Genomic DNA, 23,483 nt, shown 5'->3' with positions numbered 1-23,483 from the left:
TTGCTACATTTTTAATTCTGACTATTTTAAGACTAACATTTTTCCTCTTGGGAAATCTGGGCATTGAACTCTTTCCTGTATTCCTTGCCACCCAAAACTCTTACCGGCTTTAATGGGAGTTTCAGGGACAAAAGGAATGTAGATTTGAGCACATTGCAGGGCTGCTGCTTGGCATAGGAGCACATCCTTTTTCCCCCCCACAAGAGAAACCACTTTTTACCTTTTTCCCCATATTTGGAAGGGCACCAAGTTAAAGATCTGCTCAATTCTCACATTTCAGCCTAGGGCTGTAAGTGAAATCTCACCCTCACACATATCTGAGGACCAACTCCTCATGCAGAAGCCTTCCTTTGAGTTATCCTATCAGTACAAGTCAGACTTATTATTTATGAACAATTTATAAAACATTTCAACAAGTGCACAGAATGTTTACTTGGCTCATGGTATTGCTCTCCTATTTGCCTGCTCACCACTACACAACTTAGTTTAAAATCAAATAGCACCATTTGAAAGAAAGTTTTCATTAAGACTACCCCAGGCTTCTCATTAATTCATAAATATTTACTACAGCAGCAGGGTTCAAAATTCAAAGGTTTTTTGGGTGCCAATGAGCTCAGACTACTAGTTTTCTTACACTTCAGTTCCTCTGAAAGAAACTATTTTTTCTACACCCTAATGGTTACTGGATGCAATTTTTTCCTTTACAAAACAGTGTTAACTGGAAGTGACAATTTATGTCTGCCTGCAGGTACATGTTCACATTATCTCCCTGTGATACAAAGGAGAATATGCCACTGCTGTGATTATTAAAAAATGATGTAAGATCTATCATTAATTTAATCACATTTTATATTAGAGTTATCCTCTGTTCAAATAGTAATCCACATAATGGAGAAGGTTTCTGCAGTCTCGTCTCTCTCATCTGTTTTCAGTACAATATTGTGAATCTGGAGACTAACATGATCAGTGAGCAAATGATAATTCATACATACAAAATATTCTTCATTTCAAGATAGGGAAAAACAGTTGATTAGCTTGTTTTTAAAATCTGTAACACAAGACTTCTATTGTGTTTTCTCTAAATGAGGCTGTAAGTTGGTGAAGAAATTCAACATAAAAGCCCACAACTCACAGCCAAACTCCCTCTCTCAGAGAAAACCTTACCGCAACCACAGAAAAACATACAAACCTAAAAGTGTAATAAAAAACATTCCTTTGAGTAGGATTTCTTACCCAGACCCACAGCCTTATGTTCACCTTCTCCTGGGCAGCCTCTCTTCCAGGAACCCCTGGGTAAGCCTGAATTGCTGCGACTCCAAATTTGCCAAGTAGTAGGATATTTTCACTGAAATTCCCTAAACAATTGAAAGAATAGATGTTCTAATTGGAAAATATGGTAGAGAAGGGATGATTTCTAAGGTTCAAATAGATTTGATAAATAATGACAGATGCCCACTACATATTAAGTTAAAATGAGAACAAGATATTAGCTCAGAAATTAAAAACAGGAAGTTTAACCAAATGCGTTAACTAAAAACTTTTCATTGGAGTAATATATGTGCAGATAAAAATATGTAGCCATATCATGCTCATAAACCAATTGCAAATATTGCCTGAGATGTAAAAAAATACCCAGATCTCGCTCTCCCCACCCCGTACACTCTTGAAATGGGAGTGTCCAATCATGGAAGAATATTGAAAGCAGAATTAAGTGAATAATTTTACTTGATTCTTACCTGTTTGTGAATTGTCTGTGAGCTACTTACAATTTTCTAGAATGGATTCAAGATTCAGAATTATCCACAGAATCATTTAAATGAATAACCTTTGGTTTATAGATTGTAGTCATTGCTAGTATTCAATATTCAAAATTTGAGCTGCATTAATTTTGATTAGACATTTGGGGCCAGATTTTTAAAAGGATATTTAGACACCTAAGGATGCAGATAAGTGCCTAGTGCAATTGAAAGCAATGGCCTTTTTTTTTTGGGGGGGGGGGGGGGGGGAAAGAGCAGCAAGGAACATGGAATAACGAAAAAACAAACTATTATTCAACTCTTTTGACAAAATCCCAAACACCACTTAGCTCAGTTTCATCATCTTTCCTGTCTGTCACATCCTTCACATTCACTTTGTTTTTCAACTGCTCAATCCTTGATCTCAGTTCTACCTACTGTGTACAGCAGACAGAAAACCTTCCTAAAGGCACTGCTGCAGGGGAATTTGGGGGTTTTGCAAAGCCAGCATAGCCAGTTCTACACCCCTCACTCTGCATAGGGGTCTTCTTAGGATAGAGGGTTCCATAGATGCTAGAACTGGTGCTGCCCTACCCTGTGGCATGAAGTAGAAATAACAACCCAAATACATGGTTTCTGACTTCATCACCCCTACTATAAAAATGTTCCAGCACCACTGGAGGGCTCTGGAAGATAGGGTTGCCACTTCTGAGGTACACAAAAAACAGGACATCCAGGAGGATCCCGAGACCACAAAACTGGACAGCTGTCCCCATGTACTGAGCACCCTTGCAGATTTCTCAGGACCGCTCTCTCGTAAAAGGGGCAATACTGGGAAAACCGGGACCTGTAAATGTTTTGTTAGACAATGTGCAAATGACACCACTAGTCAGCGCTATTTTGGGGTGCAGTGAGACTTTCCACATTAATCCATTACCTGCCTACCAGCACAACCGCCCTCTCTCTGATAGAAGCAACTTCAGGGAGCTAAGGCTGGAACCTTCATTTGGCCTGTGGCTGCTGTTATCTTTTGGACCCTTTCCAGTGTGGGCTTTGCTGCCCGAGTCATTTGTTAGCTGTAAATAACGTTTATATTTTTGCAGCTACTTAATTGGCTCTAAATTTAGCTGATGCATCCAAGGCATCCTATCTTAGGGACAGGTTTTCTTATTATGTAATATTTTTAATCACTGCTCTCCTAGGATTATACAGGCTCTAGTCCAGGGGTCGGCAACCTTTGAGAAGTGGTGTGCCAAGTCTTCATTAATTTAAGGTTTTTCATGCCAGTAATAAATTTTACATTTACAGGCTCCCCGATGAAACCCCACACTGGCAGCGGGCTGAGCGGAGCCAGCGGCTGGACCCCAGCTGGCAGACGGAACCCCAGACCGGCAGCGGGCTGAACAGCTCAGCACGCTGCCGGTCTGGGGCTCCGTCTGCCGCCCATGCTGCTGGTCTGGGGTCCCAGCCGCCAGCCCCGCTCATCCCACTGACAGCCTGGATGGACAGAACCCTGGGCCGGCAGCAGGCTGAGCGGGGCCAGCAGTCGGGACCCCCGGCTGGCAGGGGCCAGCGGACAGAACCCCAGACCGGCGGCGCGCTGAGCCGCTCAGCCCGCTCCCAGTCTGGGGTTCTATCCGCCGGCCCCTGCCAGCCGGGGTCCTGGCCGCCAGCCCAGCTCAGCCTGCTGCGTGCCCGGGGTTCCGTCCATCCAGGCCAGCAGCCGGCTGAGCGGGGCCGGCAGCTGGATGCCACTAAAAATCAGCTCCTGTGCCACCTTTGGCACGTGTGCCGCAGATTGCCAACCCCTGCACTAGTCTGTGCGTATGGAGATTAGATAAAACCCAACAAAATGAAAACAGAAAGATAGAGATTGGGCACCCTTAGAAAGAAGTGTTCTCAGATACGCTTACGGTACTACATGGGTCTAGGACAACAAGTTTGTCTCTTATGCTTCAGTCTGCAATATTTTCTCCTTTTGCTGTCATTGCATTAGAGGCAGTTAGACTAGCAGACAGAAAACCTGCTTTGTCTGAAACAAACAGTTACCATATCTAGCACTGCTGCTGAATCAATTCTTATAACTACCCACGGGCTCCATGAGCAGTTTGATTACACTGGTGCTAACTTACATACTACAACTAATACAGTTACCCAGGTTGATAAAATTCAGGAGAAACAGTAAAGAACTTTGTGCATGGGCCTCAGACTCACCATCCTGGAGCACCTTCTCATGGCAAGACCCAGCGTTGTAGCCCCTTTCCCTCCTTCTCCAGATTTCAGTGGTCTGGGCAGATCACACCCCTTCCAGGGTAACAGTGCCCACATCCAGAAAGTAAGAGGAATTAAAACTCTCCCACCCCTCTCCCAGACTCTGCAGAATTCTTCCTCACCGTTACAGAGCCCTACCCCCACAGGGCTTTATCCCTAGAGGGTCAGCTCCTTCCAAGGCACTGACCCTCAGAGTTTCTTCCCTGGAATCTTTCTTTTCCTAGGCTGCTTTAGCAGTCTCCTTCTCCCTGCCAAGGGCAGTTCCAGCGTACAAGCCGCTTTCTACAGGCCCTGCTGGGGTTCCTTTCCTGGAGAGGAAAAATGCAACTATCTGCCTGCTCCTTCTGTTGCCTTGCAGTCCTTCAGCTTCAGGAACCACCCGGTCTGGTTCTCCCCAGCTAGCGCTAGTCCTTTAATTATCTGTCTCCCCTCCAGGTGCCACACAATGGGCTAATTGGGTTCTCTGGCTTCCCTTAACTCTGTAACTGCCAGTGTGGGGCTTATACACCCCATCACAATATGGAAAAAAGAAACTCTAGAAACCGAGAAAGAAAATATGAAAATATGAATAGTTCCCTATTTAGGGGAAACTTTGCACTGCAAAGTAATGATATAATAGTGCAATTTAGAAAACATTACTAAAGCATCCAATATCCACATATTGATTATATTTGCCATTGTACAGAGGCCAGCACAAGGGCTCTGCAATACTTAAGTCCCACTTTGCCCCGCAATGGGATTTAAGTATTGCATTGATGCCTGGTGCTGACCCTCTGTACTGGTGTGAAATTCTCTCACTGGGCCTTTAGCGTCTGGGGAGGTTGAGCTAGCCAACTCTGTTCTGTTATTTTTCATTTCTGTGGCAAGGATTTGATCCATTAATTCAGATATCAATTTTGAAAATATATCTAATATTTAAGTCTCTAGATAAATTTCTCTGTTCTACTTGTACCATAAATGTCATCTTTAATCCTCTTATAATAGATAATGGGTGGTATAGTTTGTGTGAGGAGAAAAGGTGGAACTATTAGGCATAATTATATATATATATATATATAATTTTCAGATATATCTAAAATTACTCTTCCATGAAAAAAATACTCTGGTGTAAGGCAGAATTTGCTGTTTGTGGTGTTTCTGCTTGTCCTGTTTCCTGCCAAGCTTAGCTTAATTAAAGACCAAAAGCTTTATGATTTTTTGGACTTATAATGCAAAAAGATTTTTCACTTCTTAGCTGAAAAAAGAAGATAGCTCTGTCAGTCTGGCTCACAACTCTGTTACTGATCCAACAGATTCTATATTAGATTTTTCCAACAGCTGACTGTAATTTTAATATATATATTTATGACAGATTTCAGAGTAGCAGCTGCGTTAGTCTGTATTCGCAAAAAGAAAAGGAGGACTTGTGGCACCTTAGAGACTAACCAATTTATTTGAACATAAGCTTTCGTGAGCTACAGCTCACTTCATCTGAATGCATCCGATGAAGTGAGCTGTAGCTCACGAAAGCTTATGCTCAAATAAATTGGTTAGTCTCTAACGTGCCACAAGTCCTCCTTTTCTTTTTATATATATTTATATGATCATTCTTATTTCTATATGAAGAATGCTAATTACTGGAGTTAGACTGTGACTTGGACTACATATTTGCACAGAGGAGTAAGAACCTCCCTTACTACTGTTGCAGGGGCTGAGTATGCTGGAGTAAGCAGTTGTTGAATGCTGAACAAGTGTAAGTGGAGCAGAGGAGTGGAGGGTAAGCAGTTCCCCAGTGTGTTGGCTAGTGTGGGAGTTGTAATTTGCTTCTTCTGTAGGGCCAGCAGCGGTGAGTTGTATGGGCCTGTGGTGCCCGTACTCCACCAATATGAGAGCACGGAGGCCTGGCTCCACCAATGTTCAGGGCCGGGTCTCTCCCCCAACCACCGCCCCCGTGTGCCTCCCCCACAGCATCCTGCTGACACCGCCGGCCACCCCTGGGCAATTTAAAAGGTCCCAGGACCCCAACCGCCACCACTGGCAGTACAACAGGGCTAAGGCGGCTTTCTGCCCACCCGCTCTGCTTCTGGAAGCCACCAGCATGTCCTGTGGCCCCTGGGGGGAGGGGAGAGTGTCTCCATGCCCCGCCCCAGCCCCAAGCACCAACTCTGCCAACTGCAGCCAATGGAAGCTGCGGGGGTGGTGCCTGTGGGAAGCGGTGTGCAGAGACCCCCTCTGGCATCCTGCCTCCAAGCTGCTGCCAGAGGGGCTGTGGGTCACTTTTGGGAGCCTCCTGAGCTAAGCGCTGCACCCCACATCCTCTCCTGCACTCCAGCCCCCTGCTGCCCCAGCCCAGACCCCGCACTCAAACTCTCTCTCAAAGCCTGTCCCCTGCACCGTCTCCTGCACCCCAACAGCCTGCCCCAGCCCAGAGCATGAGGCAGTGCCTCAGCGCCCCCTCGTGCTCTTGCCTAGGTGCCTCGAGCACCCGCCGGACTCGGACCTGGAGGTGCAAGAGCGGGAGCCACAGCTCGCACCCCAACTCCCTCCCAGAGCCAGCCCACACACCCGCTTCTGCACCCCAACCCCTTGTCCCAGCCCAGAGCCCACACCCAAATGCCTTCCCAGAGCCTGCCCCCCCTCGTGTACCCCAACTCCCTGCCCCAGCCCAAAGCTTGTACACAAACTCCCTCCCAGAGCCAAACCCCTCCCTCTTCCCTCACCCAAACTCCCTCCCAGAGCCTTAGGCAGGTGCGGGGGGCAGACTTGGACCCATTCTGGGCACCCTGAAAAATTATACAAACCTGCCGCCCCTGCCAGCAGCAAATTACTTTAGCAAAGTAGAAGCTAGAAGGGAATTGTGCCTCAGAGAGATGGGTCTGAGGCACAATGCCCCCCAAGGCTACTGCTGGGTGGTGCATCTTACTACTCCTGGGGGAATTCTGTACCAAAAAATTAAAAGTTCTGAGCACAATATTTTCAAATTCTGCAAAATTCTGCGTATTTTATTTGTTAAAACAATACAATATAATCACACCAGTTTCAATTATTTTTGGTTATTTATTTCAAAATACCTGTCAGCAAGTATGTCTGTAACAATACAGACAACAAAAAAAGATTCAGAAAATGTTTTTTGACAAATAGATTCCTTACTGGGCATATTAATACTGAACTCTGAATAATAATTAATTTAAACTACAGTATGGAATCATATGTCCTGTACCCCTCAGAAGCAGTGCAAAGGCTGGAGGGGGAACATCAGGGGTAACGGAGGAGCTGAGAAAGAGGGAAATAATTGTTGGGAAGAAGCCTGGGTATGAACTTAGAGAGTTGTTGGGTATAGGTGGGAAAAGTATGGAACAGCTTTTTGGGGGGAGCAGGGAGGGACTATTAGGGAGCTTCCCCCATGCAGACCCTGGCTGACCTCTATCCTCTCCCATTCAGACAAGCACATGTGTCCCTCCCTCTCCACTCAGACACCCACTCCCCACATGCTTATGTGGCCCTGAACCCCCTTCCCCTGTCCCTTTGTGGCCCTGCAACCCCTCCCCATCCCCATGTGTCTCTATGGCCCCACCCAGCCACTCCCCTGTCCCTATGTAGCTCGGCAACCCCTCCCCCATCATCATGTGGCCCTGCACCTCCTTCCCCTCTGTGGCTCTGTGCCTCCACTCCCATTCAGGCCCTGCCCCAGTCTGTCCTCCCCAATTAGCCCTTATGAACCCCTGTCTGACCCCCAAAGCACTCCACACTGTCTGTGTCCCCATAACTCCTCTCTCCTGATCTGGCGTGACACGGATTGCGAAGAAGACAGGCTCTTTCTCTTCCCTAGCTGGCTGGGTGTGGCTGCTGTGTTCTGTCACCACAGTGCCTTCTGGTGGGCAAAAGGCAGAAGTGCAGCAACTTTTCAGCAGAAGCTTTTTTTGCACAAAAAATTAAAAATATGCATGTCTCATTAATTATGCATGTGCAGTGGCACAGAATTCCCACAGGCGTAAAGAATCTTACACACACCCCATGATTAAGGCTGTGCCTCAAGGCACACTCTAGCCTTGTATGCAATTAATACTGTTTACGTAAACTCCTTTCTTTCCTTAAGATGTTTGTGAGGAGTTCTGTCTCCATACAAAAAAAACATTGTTATGAGTTACTGGTAACTCATTTGTATCACCTTTTGCTTTCAGCATTTTTTGTTAAGAATTAATGTCATGATTTATTATGTAATAAGAAATAAAACAGTAAATAAACAATGCTATATTATTTAACAGGACAAATCCTGGAATCCTTATTCTCATGGTTTACTCAGGCAGAAGGTCAATCCTGCATACAGCACCTACTTCAGTGGTTCTCAACCTTTTATATTGGTTATCCCTTTCACACAGCAAGCCTGAGTGCAACCCCTCCCTTATAAATCAATAACACTTTTTTATATTTAGCACTTTATAAATGCTGGAGGCGAAGAGGGGTTTGGGGATGGAGGCTGACAGGTTGCAATCCCCATGTAATAACTTTGCAACGCCCTGAGGGGACATGACCCCCAGTTTGAGACCCCCCTGGCCTACTTTGAGGGCTTAAGGATCAGATTTTTAAAGGTATATAAGTGCCTAAAGACACAGATAGATACCTAGTGGAATTTTCAAAAGCACATAGGTGCCAACTTCCCATTGAAATACCACTTGGGCACTTTACTTGCATCTTTAGGCCCCTAAATACCTTTAAAAATCTGGCTCTAAGTGGTTCATAGGCTTGGTGCTGACACTATGTACAGGCAGGCACAGGGTTTTTCTGCCCAGGGCAGAAAACATTTTTGGTCTCCTCCAACCATCAACTGGACTGCCAGAGAAAAAGTGGGCCGGGGGGTGGGGGGAGAAAGCAGACTGGACCAGACCAGCCAAGAGGCCAGTGCTGATTTGGCACCCTCAAAGGTTGGTGCCCAGGGCAACCATCCTGATTGCCTGCACTTAAGGGAAGCCCTCTGTATAGGGGTGAATTTAACTCTCAGTCCTTACTCAGGCAAAACATCCCATGAGTAAGGACTGAGTAAACAGTGGATGAGGACTTGAGGATTTGGCTCTGTGGTTGTAGCTTAGCTTTTATGTGCTGTCAATTTATTGATTTATTTACATATTTGAATGGTTTTGGACACAAATTAATGCAGAGCAGATGCATACATTTACTAGGTCCAACCATTTAAAGTCGGATAGTCTTATTTTATCATCCATGTGTTTGAAGGGTTTTTCAATCAATATGCTCTTTCCTTTGGGTGCATATCAGATTAACAGTTGCATTTTTTCGGTCAAGATTTGTGCTAATGGGTTTGTGTAATTATAATCTAGTTTGGAGTGAGAATCAAGCTGCAGTGAGGGTTACTTTCTAGTTCTGGCAGCATCAATCTCTAGCCAATTTCTGATGGGTAGGTAGGATTCTGAAATTATTCATTAGAAATTGCTCCCCACAGGACCACGGACATGAACAGATAGGCATTTTCTGAATCAAATTAATCAGAACTTGCTTCTTCACAATATATAGATTTAACAGATTCCTTAAAGTTGCATTGTTGATGGGGAAATATAGAGTACTGTTGGGATTAGCTACTAAAATCATATTCTGAGAGGAAAATTTGACCATGGTTATATTGATGACTGCAGGGTAAGGAGGGAGCTTGCTACACAGCACATTCTGTTTCCTCAACCCCTACCTTAGCATTTCCCTGGCTTTGTTCTCCTTTGGGCCACACAGTGGAAGGAAATAGAAGGGCCTTTAGAAAGTTAATAGATTAGCTACCTTAATAATGTTGGGTCCAACTTCCTCTCAATGTTTTATGCTATTCCGTTTTTTCCTTTTCTCAGCATAGAGTCACAGAGTTTAAGGTTAGAAGGCCATCTATTCTGACCTCCTGCATAACACAGGCCATGGAATTTCAAATTATACATAGTGTAGTACAATTATAGTTCTTAATTTACTGAATATGGTCATGTCTAGGATTAGATTACTCTAATACAAGTGCACTGAAAACCCAGGATGAATCTGGACCATAGAATATTTTATAACTGATATCGGTATACTACTAATACTGCAAAAGACTCCCATGAAAATTACCCTTTAGCCTGTGGTAATAAAGCAGGAGTGCAGAGCAGAGAGGAGAGGGAGGAAATCTGTCATGGTTTCTACTTAAATAAAACTTATAATCAAGCAAGGAGGCAACATAACTTGCCATTTGGTTGAAATGTTTGCACATTGTTTTTGAAAAATATACCAACTAACAGTATAGCACAATATGCAACTTGTCTAATTTGATATGAAGAAGGGGGGTGAATATCTTCTAGGGGACTCTGGCTGTGTCCTGCACTGGGAATATTTTTTAAAAGAATCTCTATTTGGTGTAATCCATTCTTAAAGCAAGCCATGTGCTCCTTTAGAAATATCAGAATAAGTCCCAGACAGAAGCAATCCCTAGCAGAGATGATGTATTCTTCCAGAGAAAGGGTAAATGCCATCAGCAGCAAGGAAATTATCTAAACTTCAATTTCTCTTCTTCTCAGTTCTGTTAAGGGTCTTACACTACAACCAACCATCAGTGTGGTATCTAAGCACTTTCCAGTGACACATTAAGCAACGTGACCAGCATCTGTTATGTGTGGACCCTTCTCCAAGCAGGAGGAAAATTTTAACAACGGGCACCCAATCACCCCTGACAACCATATTCAGGTGAGAGAAACCAGAAAAATTGTTTTCTATCTTTAGCTTTTTATTTCTGTTGTCTTTACATAATTTAAAGGGATACAACTTTTTAAAAAAATCAACATTTTTACTGAAAATATATTACCTGCTGGTATGAAGTACTATCATGGAAAAAGAATGCAGGGGGTGAGAAGGTCTTTGTTTGCTTTGTGCAGTTGGCAGCATTTTGAGTATTAAGACAGTTTCATTTTCCCTGTGTATTCAGGCAGGCTGAAACTCACCTCTGTGCCAGAGCAAGGTCCATTAACCACTTAACTCTCGCTTAAGCACCCAAAAGTGGGCTGGTCCTCTGTATAGTGGTGAATTGCATCCTTGGTTGGTTAATCAGTTTCCCCCTGTCATTTATATGGACATTTTAAGCCCCAACTGGAAAGAGAAATTTTTTTACAATCACATTTCCCTATTCTTTGAAAACCTATAACAGATCGCAGGGGATCTCAGGGACAGTTGTACTACCAGAAATTAATTTTACCTCTTTTTAAATTGACTGTGTCCCTTTAAAATGATGACAGAAGACAGGTGATAACATACAATAACACAAACAAGGTTGTAGTTATGTAGTACAAGTGGGTCATTATATTGTTAAAAAATATAAATGTTTCATTTTTCAGGTGTAAAAATATGTTTTTTTTTTAACTCATTAAAGAGTTTGCTGTTTGACCTGTGATTTTGAATCTGGGTGACTTTTCAATATACAGTATAATGAGGCCCTGGGCCTGATTCTCCACTCACTTACATCAGTGTAACCATTGGTGTCAATGAAGTTACTCCTGTAAGTGAGAAGGGAATCAGGGTCTCCTTGGTGTTTTAGGGTCAGATTCTATCACTCTTACTCTCATGGAGTAGTTCTCTACTCTCTGTCATCAGTCCCACTGATCGGAATGGAACAAATCTCAGAAGATGGTATTCTCAGCAAGAGTAAAGGGGGCAGAATCTGGCCCTTACAGATTTTGCATTTCTCACATGATTTTCAAGTTTATGAATAAGCTGTCAGTTGCTAATGAAAATTAGAGTTGACACTAAAGGGTTACCGTCTCAAGTTTAAAAGTGTTTTAATATAGCATAATCACTGCCTTTATGCCTATGACTTTCTAGCTCCTTTTGAAGTCAGTAACAAAACTCACATTGACTTCAGTAGGAGCAGGTTGGGACCTCTTTACATATGTGCCTTTTGTGATAGATATATCAAATTTTCTGCAATATCCAGAACAAACCTTATTGAATTAAGTTTAAGTATCTTAAGAGTTCATTCTATTAAAAATGTAAATGCTTATGTATTACTGTGTAATTGTATGTAATGTCTCTAGGGGGGAAACATACCTAATGTAAACCATAGGAAGTGTTAGGCGCTTCAAAGGACTCTTTTAAACAATGTGCCAGACAACAATGCATTTTCAGTTAAGTGGGTTTCCTAGGAAAACTCTAGGGGGCAGTGAATGCAAATGTCCCATTTTGCAAAATCCCAGCCTGTTTATGCCCTGAGGAGAGGTCCATTGTCTACTGTAGGAGTGAACAGTCATCCCTCCCTGTCAATCTCCGAGGGAGGCCACGCCTCCTCACTGTCACACGCATAGAATGTGAATCTGTAAAAATGGGACAAATTAGCTGTCTCTGGAGCTCAGACCCTCTGGGCTGGGCCAAGCAGTAATTTGCCATTGGGGCTCAAGCCCACAAGCAGGGTGACACACCCAAACAGTCTAAGGCTCCAGTCTTTAGGTAGGGAGAACAATGAATAGTCTAGGGGCCCAGGCTCTCAGGTAGGGAGGGGCACTAAACAGTCTAAGGCCCTCACCCTAAGGATCTAGCATACTAGTTCTGGCAGACTGTAGACCAAGATAGGCCTTCTGGCCTAAGGTGTGGAGGCTGCCACCCCAGGAGTGGGGTTGATAGCAAGGGGGTATGGAGTCCCAGCCCCACCCTACTCCACTGTGTCCCAGCCCAAGAGCTTAACAATGACAGAGTGTTTCACCACTGGGTCAGTGGGGATTCGGCTGCAGCACACTGACCTGGGTTCAGGCAGCAACACAGCTGGACAATAGTCAGCTGTCCCTGGGCTACTTCTTATCCTCCCTTCAGGGTGTATCTGAATCCCAGGGTCATCCTCCTTCTCCCTGGGGTACACTGCCAGTGGCAATCCCAGCAGCTCCTCAGCATCTGGCATGTCTGGCAGCTCTAGTAAGTCCTCAGGACGTCAACAGTCTTCTGCAGGCTCCTGCTGCTGGAGCAGGTTCAAAGCGTCTGTCTCCCACAAGTGAGCTGCAGGGCCTGCTTTTTGTATTTCCTGTTCCTGTCCCACCCCTCTGCTTCAGCAGGGCGGGCATGGCCTACCGGGTTCCGCCCACCAGGCATCATGCAGCCATCCCTCCCTGTCAATCTCTGAGGGAGGCCATGCCTCCTTGCTACATCTACCGATTACCTGCTCCCAGAATCTGTCGATCAGAGTTCTCAACTATATAAAGGGCAGGATGACTTATTCATGGGTGTGCTTGTTCTGAGCAAAGGCGGTTATGAACTTGTAACCACAGAAAAACCCTTGGTGGCGTTTTAAGGAATGACTCCTACCAGAGTCCTTCCTGGAATTAGGGTTGATCTCTAGTAAGCTTATTAGAATGCATGTAGGGTATTTTTTATTGTTTTAAAATGTTTTCTCTGAAATGCTTTCACCTTAAGAATAAACGTACTTGATCAGAAAAAGCTGTGTGGTACCTCATAACTGAGGGCACTTACCACTTTTTATGGCAGGGGTGGGCAAACTACGGCCCACGGGCCAGATCCAGCCCCTCAGGGCTTTGGATCCGGCCCACGGGACTTGCCCCCCATGGTGCCGCAGGCCCCGAGCTGCTCTCAGAAGCAGCCAGCACCACGTCCCTGCAGCCCCGGGGGGCGGGGGGGGGGAACAGAGGGCTCCATGCGTTTTCCTTGCCTCCAGGCACTGCCCTCCACAGCTCCCATTGGCCGGGAATGGGGAACTGCAGCCAATGGGAGCTTCAGGGGAGGTACCTGGAGGCATGGCAAGGGCAGCGCGTGGAGTCCTGTGCCCCTCCATCCTCCAGGGGCCACACAGGGACGTGGTTCCAGCCGCTTCCCAGAGCAGCGCAGCGTGGAGCCAGGGCAGGCATGCAGGGAACCTGCCCTGGCCCCAGTGCATGCTGCTGCCACCCTGGAGCCACTTTAGGTAAGCAGCGCCGGATTGGAGCCTGAACCCCTCCTGCACCCCACCCCCCAACTCCCTGCCCTAAGCCCCCTGCCTGCACCTCGCACCCCCTGTGCACCCCAACCCCCTGCCCTGAGCCCCCTCATACATCCCTCACCCCTCCTCTGCCCCAATCCCTTGCCCTAGCCTGTTCCTGCACACCGCACCCCCTCCCGCACCCCACACTCCCTCCTGTACCCCAACCCCCTGCCCCGGCCCTGCATACAATTTCCCCCACCCAGATGTGGTCCTCAGCCCAAAAAGTTTGCCCACCCCTGGTTTACGGCCTCTGAGAAGAGAGCAAAACAGAATTGCTTAAACAATCTGAATTGCTGGGGAATTCACAGGGTGGGCAGGGAACTGTGCAGCCTGGTAATAGCCCAGTCAGGAGTGAGATATGTATCTCTGCTCAAGAGAGGTGATAGCTGGGGAGCGGAAAGCCTGAGAGTAGGTGTCTTTGATGAACAATAGAGGGGGAATACAGTTGAAGTTGCCCAGAACTGTGACACTATTACATTATCTATTTTACCATAAAAATTACCGATAACTTTAAAGGTGGGCACCTCATGGTATATTTTCAATGAGGGCTACACATAAAATACCATAATCGCATATCACGCCCAACAGTTGCACTGAAGTCAATGGAAATTTTGCATACATAGGGACTGCCAGCTTGGGATGAGCATTTGTTTTTGTAAAAATAACTACTTTAGGGCCTATGCTTGCAAATATTTCCAAGAGTAGAGCTCATTTCTGGCAGAGGTCTCATGGAAATAAGTAAAAAGAAAAGGAGTACTTGTGGCACCTTAGAGACTAACCAATTTATTTGAGCATAAGCTTTCGTGAGCTACAGCTCACTTCATCGGATGCTTATGCTCAAATAAATTGGTTAGTCTCTAAGGTGCCACAAGTACTCCTTTTCTTTTTGTGAATACAGACTAACACGGCTGCTACTCTGAAACATGGAAATAAGTGTTTGTCAGAGTGGCTATTTTTATGATAATAGATTACCATCCCAATTCTGAGGTCCCTACACAGGCAAAATTCCCCATATACTTTAGTGTGGGTTTGGGGAATACAGGATCAGACCTGATACGTGAATTGGACTGACTTCAGATAGTAAGCACAATTGGTAGAAGCAACCCTCAAAGTGGTGGTTCTTGTTGATTATTATGATACATTTCATAGTTGATTAGTAATATAAATTCCAGCATATAATTAAATATTTTGTCAAAAATCATTCAGCAGCCAAGGTAAACCAGCAGTTTGCCAGTTTAAAATTGTGTGTGCAGAGGCTGCAAATGTAAAACCATCTTCTAAAGCAAATGCCCACTTCTTTACTTTATATAGCAATCTAAGCAAGAAAAAAATATGTAGTATAAATCTATAAAATCACTGGATTTCCTCTCATGGTGTTTTCAGCCAAGGACTATGCTTTCTGTTTCTCTAGAGTGAGATCTGATTTGAGGAGGCAGATATTTTGTAGTCTGTGCTAATATTATTCTGCTCAGGTATCCCTGCAGATCAAGACTCTGGAAATGAAAGGCCATATTTTACTGCAACTAGATTGACGTCAATTCCAGTCCAAAGGGGTAGCCAAAACAAAATCAAAATACCACCCCCACTTTGGTTTACTCCTTCCAGGAATTATTAGCTTGGTCAGCAAAAGGTTTCTTAACATGGTATATGCCAAAAAAAAGTATTACAAATGGCTGTAATCATTAAAAATAAATCTGATACTCATTACAGTAGTAGAAGAATGCTTATTAATTTTTTTTAAATCACAATACTTCTAATTTAAAATAAGGGATTATTTTCAGTTTTGTTAAATGTTATTGTAAATTATTGAGAAAATGGTTAATAAAAATGTGTTTACATTATACAAACAAAATGCAAAATAAATTAACTAGTAAATATTATATATGCTGGTCTAAAACTGTACTCAGAACACACCTGAAGATTGTATGAGGGTAAATAACTATGAATTGCTTCCATTTCTCTGTTCAGCAATTTTAATTACTGGAATGATAGTTCCTATCTAAATCAGAGAACCTATTGCAGTCTCGATGTATAGTTTTGATGGTATTCAGGCTGAGATAACAACAAATTATAAAGCTAAATCCTAGAAGGTGGTAAGTTTTATTGACTGGTCCTAGCCACCTGTTGATCATCTCTCTTGGCGATTAATTTTGTTAAATAACATCTGAGTACAAAAACACCGGGGAACAAATTACTTCAATGGAGTTAAAATAGGGATGAATTTGGCCTTGTGTGGACTAACGTCTTCAGAATTTTCAGTTGATGGGCATTTTGACATATCACAAAGGCTACTTTATATCAACACCAGATAAAGGCCTTTGATCATGGAGATATTAATGAGTGATGCTGTCACTTCTATGACTGATTATTGTAACATTTATTTGAGGATCTTCCAAAAACTATCAAAAAACTGCAGCTGATACATAATAAATAAAATTTTTACTAATAAGGGTTATGAAAGTCTGGTTTCTAGTTGTTTGATCACATTACTCTTAAACTGAAAAGTCATTCATTACCAGTGAAATTGCATATTGATATTAAAAGTACTTTGGCTTTAATATAAATTTAGAAATACTGCTCGAGAATCTCTATGACTTACTATGTTCTTATGGCCCTAGTCATTCCAGGAGATGAGTGTTTGTTTGGTGGTTTGCCTTGGGTATAGTTTGGAAATAGTAGAGGCTACATTCTTTAATATTTTTGCCCTATACACATGAATAGAGGTTTAATCTGTTGCAGCCTTTAACTAAAAGTTGAAAGAGTAAGTGATAAATCATAATTTCACTGAATTTAAATGGTAAAGTGTCCAGCAATATTTTTGAAGTGTGCTGCATATACAATGTAGCATTACTAAACGAATCAGTTGTCTAGGAATTTGATCTTCAGTGAACAAATCCTTCAAAGCTTACATGTAATGTTCACCTGGCTCCTGGCAAAAATCACTCAACTAAGCCACTGGGTTGTCAGAAAATTTTAAACTGCTCCAAGACAGGCAGACAACAAAGCAGCACTTACGTGATTCTCCCCATTAGTGTTAGAGTTCAATCAAGCAGAGGGAAAGAGAAACACATTTAGCTTCAGAATGGTAGATGGTCACATAAGCCAATTTATGATGGCCTTGTACAAGCTTTTAGGGAATCAACTGATTATTTCCCCAAATCAACTGATTTTATTTCTCCTTTAAGGGGAGAAATAAGGGAGTTTAGGCTGAAACTGAAAAGCATCTTGGATATTTTTCCCTTAATTTTTTAAAATGTAATATTTTAATATGGGACCAACCTATGAATAAAAGATGAGACCCTGTGAGAATTGGAGAAAAAAATCAATAAGATAAGATAAATAAATACTAGTCAGGATAATGAAAGAAAACAATCAAAAATAGCAGTTAAGCATTTTTGTGAGGTATTTCCTCTGCATACGTAAAATATAGTAGTTTCCTTAGCTACAAGTACAGGGTGAGCTTTTTAGAGTAAACAAAAAGGGATCTTGCTCAGCTGGCAGGCTTTCAAGCTTTCATATCTCTGTAATCAGTTAAACACACAAAATAAAATTACACGTTCAAGGCATTTATTTCTTTGTGTACAAAATGTTATAATTTGTCAACATTGTGCAGCAAAATATACTCACACATAAAATACATTTCACTTCCCTTCTCTCTGCCCTTGGAAGTGGCAACACTGTTTGGCACTTCAGCAGCTAGAAATAAAGTGCTAGAATTAAGCAGTATTGGAATGTCTTCATTTTACAAATGTGATGTACAATTCTGGGTGCAACCACAGTTTTTTTACAGACGTGAAAGCTCCATACCTGAACATTCCAAAGAATACAAATATATGTACATAAAGTGCTAAGGTTTAAGCATGTTTCCAACAACTTCACAACATGGATCTAGTTCATTACAGGCACTGTAATTTACTAAGTAGCTTGTCTCTTTGGGCAGCACTACAAAAAGAAAAGCCACTTAGACATCACTGGGCGATCTTGAACGAAAGGACACTTTAGACTGAAAGCAGCCACAAAAAAGAACCCACATCGCCCTCTGAATTTCTTGGTTTCTGTAGGCATAAATGATAGGATTGATCATGGAGTTGTAAGTAGCAGGCAGAAGTGTGGCGTAAGTGTACACAGAAGGGTAGTCAAGATCTCCAACTACACAATAGATTGCAAATGGTAACCAGCTTGCTCCAAAGGTCCCAATAATTATAGCAAGCGTAGAGACTCCTTTTTTAGTAGCAACATAGTGAGATGCAGTCAAAAAATGTTGCTGGAGAGCTATCTGATGTGCATGCCTGCAAACTATTTTGCAGATTTTAATGTACAGATGAAGCATGATGATAAAAACCAAAAAGAAAGAGGCAGACAGCAAAGTCACGTTACTTTTGGTCAAGGGTCTGACAATACTGCAGGATGAATAGTCATCTAGACAATTCCAGCCTAGAACAGGTAGTAGTCCCAAGCAGAGGGACACCCCCCAGGTAACGACCAGCATCATATGAATGCAGAGGACCGTCTTCTCTGAGTAATAAGTCAGTGCATTGTACAGGGAAAGGTAACGATCAACTGTGATGGCTAACAAGCTACTCACAGAAGCAGTGAAGGAGGCAACTAAGAATCCAACGGTAATAAGGCTAATGGTCTCTGACTGGATCACATATTGAAAAACAAAATTCAGGATTAAGCCAACTCCAGCCAGTAGGTCCGCTGTGGCCAGGCTCCCAATGAGCACAAACATAGGGGTTCTCAGGGTGGGAGTGTAGAATATAATGGCCACCACGATGGCATTTTCACAGGCGATGATGGTCCCGGAGATGCAGAGCACAACGTCCCAGGGGTTGATGGCAAAGACGGGGAGCTGCGAGGAGAGCTCCAGGGAAGAGTTGCCATGGCTGGCTTGCATGCGGGCTAAAGGGACCCCGGTGCCATTGAGCGAGCCGCTTTCATTCATCTCTGCCGAAGCCAGGTGCGCCGCCTGCGAGCAGAAGAGGCGAGGAGGCAAATGAGCACAAAGTGAGCAGCGGGGGCAGCTCCAGGCTCCTTTCCCCTGCCCCCCAGACTGCCGGCGCGCGGGGAGAGGACGGGACCGCGCCTGGCGGGGCGGGGCGGGGCGGGTCACGCCTGAGAGGGAAGGAAACGTGCCCAGGGAAGGGTGGGGGGATGTGGCAGAATAAAGGCCAACCCCCCGCCACCAGCGGGAAGGCAGGAAAGACACGAGGCAGCGGCTCAGAGCCCTGACCGTGGTGCTGAACCCGCCGGTCCCCGTGCCAGCCGCTGCGCTGAGCCCAGCCGGGGGTGCGCTTGGCCAGGCGCAGGGCCCGGGCGCTGCAGTTTTTGCCGCCCCAAGCTGTGAAAAAAAACCGGCCGCCGCGGCTCTGAGGGGCAAAAGGCAGAAGCCGCCGCCGATCTCCCGCCGCGGCCGGAGGCTCCGCCGCCCCTGTCGAAGGGGCGCCCCACGCACCTGCTTGGCACGCTGGTGCCTGCAGCCCGCCCTGGCCCAAGCGCGGGGTGGCTGGGCACAGCCCGGGGCAGGCTGCGGGGCTGCGGCACGGGCCGCGGGAGCGGGCTCTGCCCCCGAGCCGGGCTCCGCAGAGCCGCGATCCGGGGAGGGCAGTTGCACCGGGTCCTTACTTGCGATCAGGGCTGGCAGGCGCTTCTCATGAGCGCGGCGGGGCCGGCTGCCGAGCGGGGCCGGGGCGGCCAGGAGCCGGAGCGGGAGGCAGCTGGCGGAGCGGGCAGGGGCAGGCGGGCTGCTGCTGCCGCCGCCGCCTCCCGTGTGCGTGAGAGTGTGAGGGCGCGCGGGCGGCCGCCGGCTTGTTCCGAATGTGACGTCAATGGCAGACCGAGGGCAGGGGCAGAACTCCGGCGGCGGCACGTGGCCCCGGGTCCAGCGCGGAGGGGAGGGGGGAGACACCGCAGCCGCCGAGCAGGGGAGGGCAGCGACGGCAGCGCGCGGGGGAGGGGGAGTCAGCAGGGCGGGAAGTCGCGGGAGAGGAGGGCCATGAGCACTGGCAGGAGCAGTGGGGGCAGGGGCAGCACTGACGGCAGGAGGAGAGACAGCGGCATAGAAAGGACGGGGCAGCACCGATGGGAGGCGAGCAGGAGCAGCACGGAGGGCAGGCGGAGGGGGCGGCATTGAGGGGGAGGGAGGGAGGTGGGCGAGGCACAGGGAGTTAGCGGGCAGGAGATGGCAAGAACTGGGGCTCCCTTCCTCCCCTCCTGTAAAGCAAAGAGCACTACTTCTGGTGAACCCCCAGCTGGAAGAGACTGCATCGCAGCTGCCCGTTGGGGGGCGGGGGGAGGGAGCTATAGAGTAAGAGATGCTAAGAGGCGCTTCCAGGGGCTAAGATGAAGGCAGAGAAGGCGCCCTTCCCCCGCGCCCATTTCTCCTTTCCCTCTTTGCGCCATCTGAGCAAGCTAGCCCATTGTCTTGTGCCTGCGTGTTGGGGGGAGGAACATAAGAACGGCTGTACTGGGTCAGACCAAGGGTTCATCTAGCCCCGGAGTCTGGGTGCTGACAGTGGCCAATACCAGGTGCCCCAGAGGAAATGAGAAGAACAGGTACTCAGCAAGTGTAGCAATCCAGTCCCCCACCTAGTCCCAGCTTCTGGAAAACAGAGCCTAGGGCCACTGCCCAAGGGGCCACTTTACTGTGCAGGTCTCAGTGTGATTTTCATTCCTGAATATTTAAGCAGTTGAAGCCCAGCTCCAATAGGAACCGAGGAAAAGACTTGTGCTTTCTTGACAACAGATTTTGCCCTGTGAATTGTCACCCCATAAAGCAAGTAGCTATACTGACAGAGTGAGCACTCTACTGCAACATGCTGTAGAAAGCAAGGGAGTTTTCCAGGTCATTCATGGTCAGCACAGTTTCAAATTGATTCCCTTACAAATAATTTTGTAAGACAAACAATAAGTCTAGATCACTGACTGTATTTAGGACTTTGAAAAGGGGCGCACTGTTTACGCAAATACTATATATTTCACAGTAAATAGGGGTCTAACAGCCCTAGCTAACACTTGCTACCTAAAAAAACAGGGTTCAACATCATTCACCAACATAATAATGAAATTAAATGAAACCACATATATATTACTGGCTCTCTCAAGAATTAAAAAAACAAACAAACAAAAATCAACCAGCCAACCCACACACACTCAACTAAGAACTATCAAAATAATATCTTAAAGAGAAATCCAGAGATGCATACTTTGAATAGACAACTTTCTTTGAAGTGAAAAAGAGATTCTGTGGTTAAAATTACATCTCTGTTATGATTCTCCCCACTCAGAGTCGTATGTAACAGCCTAATGAATAGTCCTTAGGCAGAAGAGATTCCCATCTTCAATGTTCACTTGTGTTTTGTTTGCATCCAATTAATTTTCATTATTCTTGGATAAAGGACAAATATTAAACAATATTTCTTCTGACCTAAACTCAGGTGTCTGATAGATACAGTTCTTAAGTTGATTATTACCAAACAAAAATAAGATTTAGCTAGAAGATAAAACCTAGAGCATATTCTTATATCACGTTACTGTTTATTTAGGAAGAAAAATCCAGTTTCTCCTTTATTTCTGGCTCTTCTTTTCCTTCTTTTTTTGTATGGCTTTCTCTTTGGAGCCCTATCCATATTCTTTCTATAGGCAAGATACTGGAAGTTTTGTGTTTGTACACCACCTAGCACAATGGGGTCCAACCTATCATTTTGCCTGGTAGTAGCAATATGAATATTAAATAATAATAAAGTAAGTCGTTGTTTGGTTAGCAGTCTATAAACATTCTTTACTTTACTTTTCCAGTAAGAAATAATATTCCAGTGGTGACAACCTGCTCAACACTGTGGATATCCTCACAGCTTTTCCTAAGGCTGACCCCAAAATGATGTGATCACAATAGATTGAAGTCAATTACATTGGAAAGACGGGTGGGGATAGTTTCTCAGGCTCACTTTTTGCTGTCTTCCATTCAAATAGCCGTAGCATCCAATATGTGCCCTCTATTAAAAGATAATAGCTGGGGAAATAAAGTGTAGCTGTTTGTTTCACGGTGATTATGGTCTCATTAATTTTATTTAATTATGTATTAATTAGATAATGCGTGTAAAAAGCTTTGATGATAAAAAGTAGTTCATAAAAGTGCTAAGTATTATTACTGACTATTTGTAAGTTGCTACCAATTGTTGTTTTACATATGATTATTTGGAACAAAGCAAATCTTTAAAAAAAATCCCATTTCACCTTTTCACAAGCACGTTTGAACTACAAGAGAGTCATTTTTTGCTCTCCAACATAAGGAATCCTTAAAATAAAGAGAAAAAATGGGGATACACAGATGGTGAACTACACAATGCTGACATTTCAGATATTTCCATCCAGCTGGTGTAAGAGAGCTTTTTAAACATCTCAAAACCCATTTATTTACATCTTAAAGTGTATGAGTGCTGAGCTTACCTCATCACATTGTGTCATTATTTACCAGCATCTGGTTAACGTTTCCCCTTTGCTGATCTTTTAGATTTATGTCCAGATTCTATCTGCATACATACTGCACCACTACTGCTACTAGCAAAAAGCAAACTTAACAGATACCCAGGTGCCATTTAATATATTGGATACAGAACTTTCATCTGTCCAAATACATTTTCTCTTTCATACATAATGTTTCCCATGGGGTTTTCTGGCTCTGCTTCTTCTTTTACAAATTTTTTCAAGCACTTGTTTTGCTTTTTCCTCTCTGTGTATATTATATACAGTAATTATTTTACCAGTACTACTGAAGAATCTTTTTTCTTGTTGTGTAACTGTGCTATATATGATTACATAAGCACAGAAATACAGCTATATAAATAGCTGTACCACAGAAATATAACTATACAATTTGCCATACCACTTATTTTTAGTTTTCTGTGTTTAGGATACATCTTTTTTCTACACAAATAAAACTGCATTGTCAAATGGATGTTTATGAGTAGTTGTAGTAGTCACATTTTATTTTTGAATTGCTGGTATATTACACAGGGCCAAATTCAGCCCTGGTGTAATCAGGTGAAATCTGACAAACGACATTGCACCTGCTTACTTGGGGGATGAACTTGGCCCACACTCTAAGGCTATGTCTATTCTGCCTCACAGTTCAGACTACAGAGGTGTGATGAGCAGGACGCACCAAAGTACCGCACTGTAACTCCCTATGTAGACACTGCAGGCAAAAACGAAAAGGTTCCTGGGTCACCTGCATGTAGTCCTATTTGAAGAGAATTACATTCATGTGAACTAGGAACTGTTTATTTTGTGCCCACAGCAACCACATAGGGGAGTTACAGTGCAGCACTTTGGTGCACACTGCTATTCATGCAGTGGTAGTCTGAACTCCTGAGCAGTGCAGTCAAGCGCTAAGTTGAAGCCATATTTCTGAACAATCATGCGTTTCTTTCACATTGAAAAGAAAATGTAAAAATATATAAATAGATGCAGAAAATTAAACTGAAGCAAAACTAAAAATATCTTGCATTGATATAGAACCTTTCATT

General features: G+C 44.4%; 1 protein-coding gene across 1 annotated transcript; it reads right to left on the bottom strand.

The window, feature by feature from the left end:
• Positions 1 to 17,501: 17,501 nt before the first annotated feature.
• Positions 17,502 to 19,755, bottom strand: GPR6 (G protein-coupled receptor 6). The gene is made up of 2 exons (XM_073335168.1): positions 19,582 to 19,755; positions 17,502 to 18,925 (listed from the first exon to the last, which is right to left on the bottom strand). The coding sequence occupies exon 2, from the start codon at positions 18,899 to 18,901 to the stop codon at positions 17,918 to 17,920; it is 984 nt and encodes a 327-aa protein (XP_073191269.1). The 5' UTR covers positions 18,902 to 18,925; positions 19,582 to 19,755; the 3' UTR covers positions 17,502 to 17,917.
• Positions 19,756 to 23,483: the final 3,728 nt, after the last annotated feature.

This window comes from Lepidochelys kempii, chromosome 3 (genome assembly GCF_965140285.1).
Source record: "Lepidochelys kempii isolate rLepKem1 chromosome 3, rLepKem1.hap1, whole genome shotgun sequence".
Lineage (NCBI taxonomy): Eukaryota > Metazoa > Chordata > Testudines > Cheloniidae > Lepidochelys > Lepidochelys kempii.
Note: the sequence above shows the minus strand (reverse complement) of the source record. Positions and strands in the feature narration are given on the sequence as shown.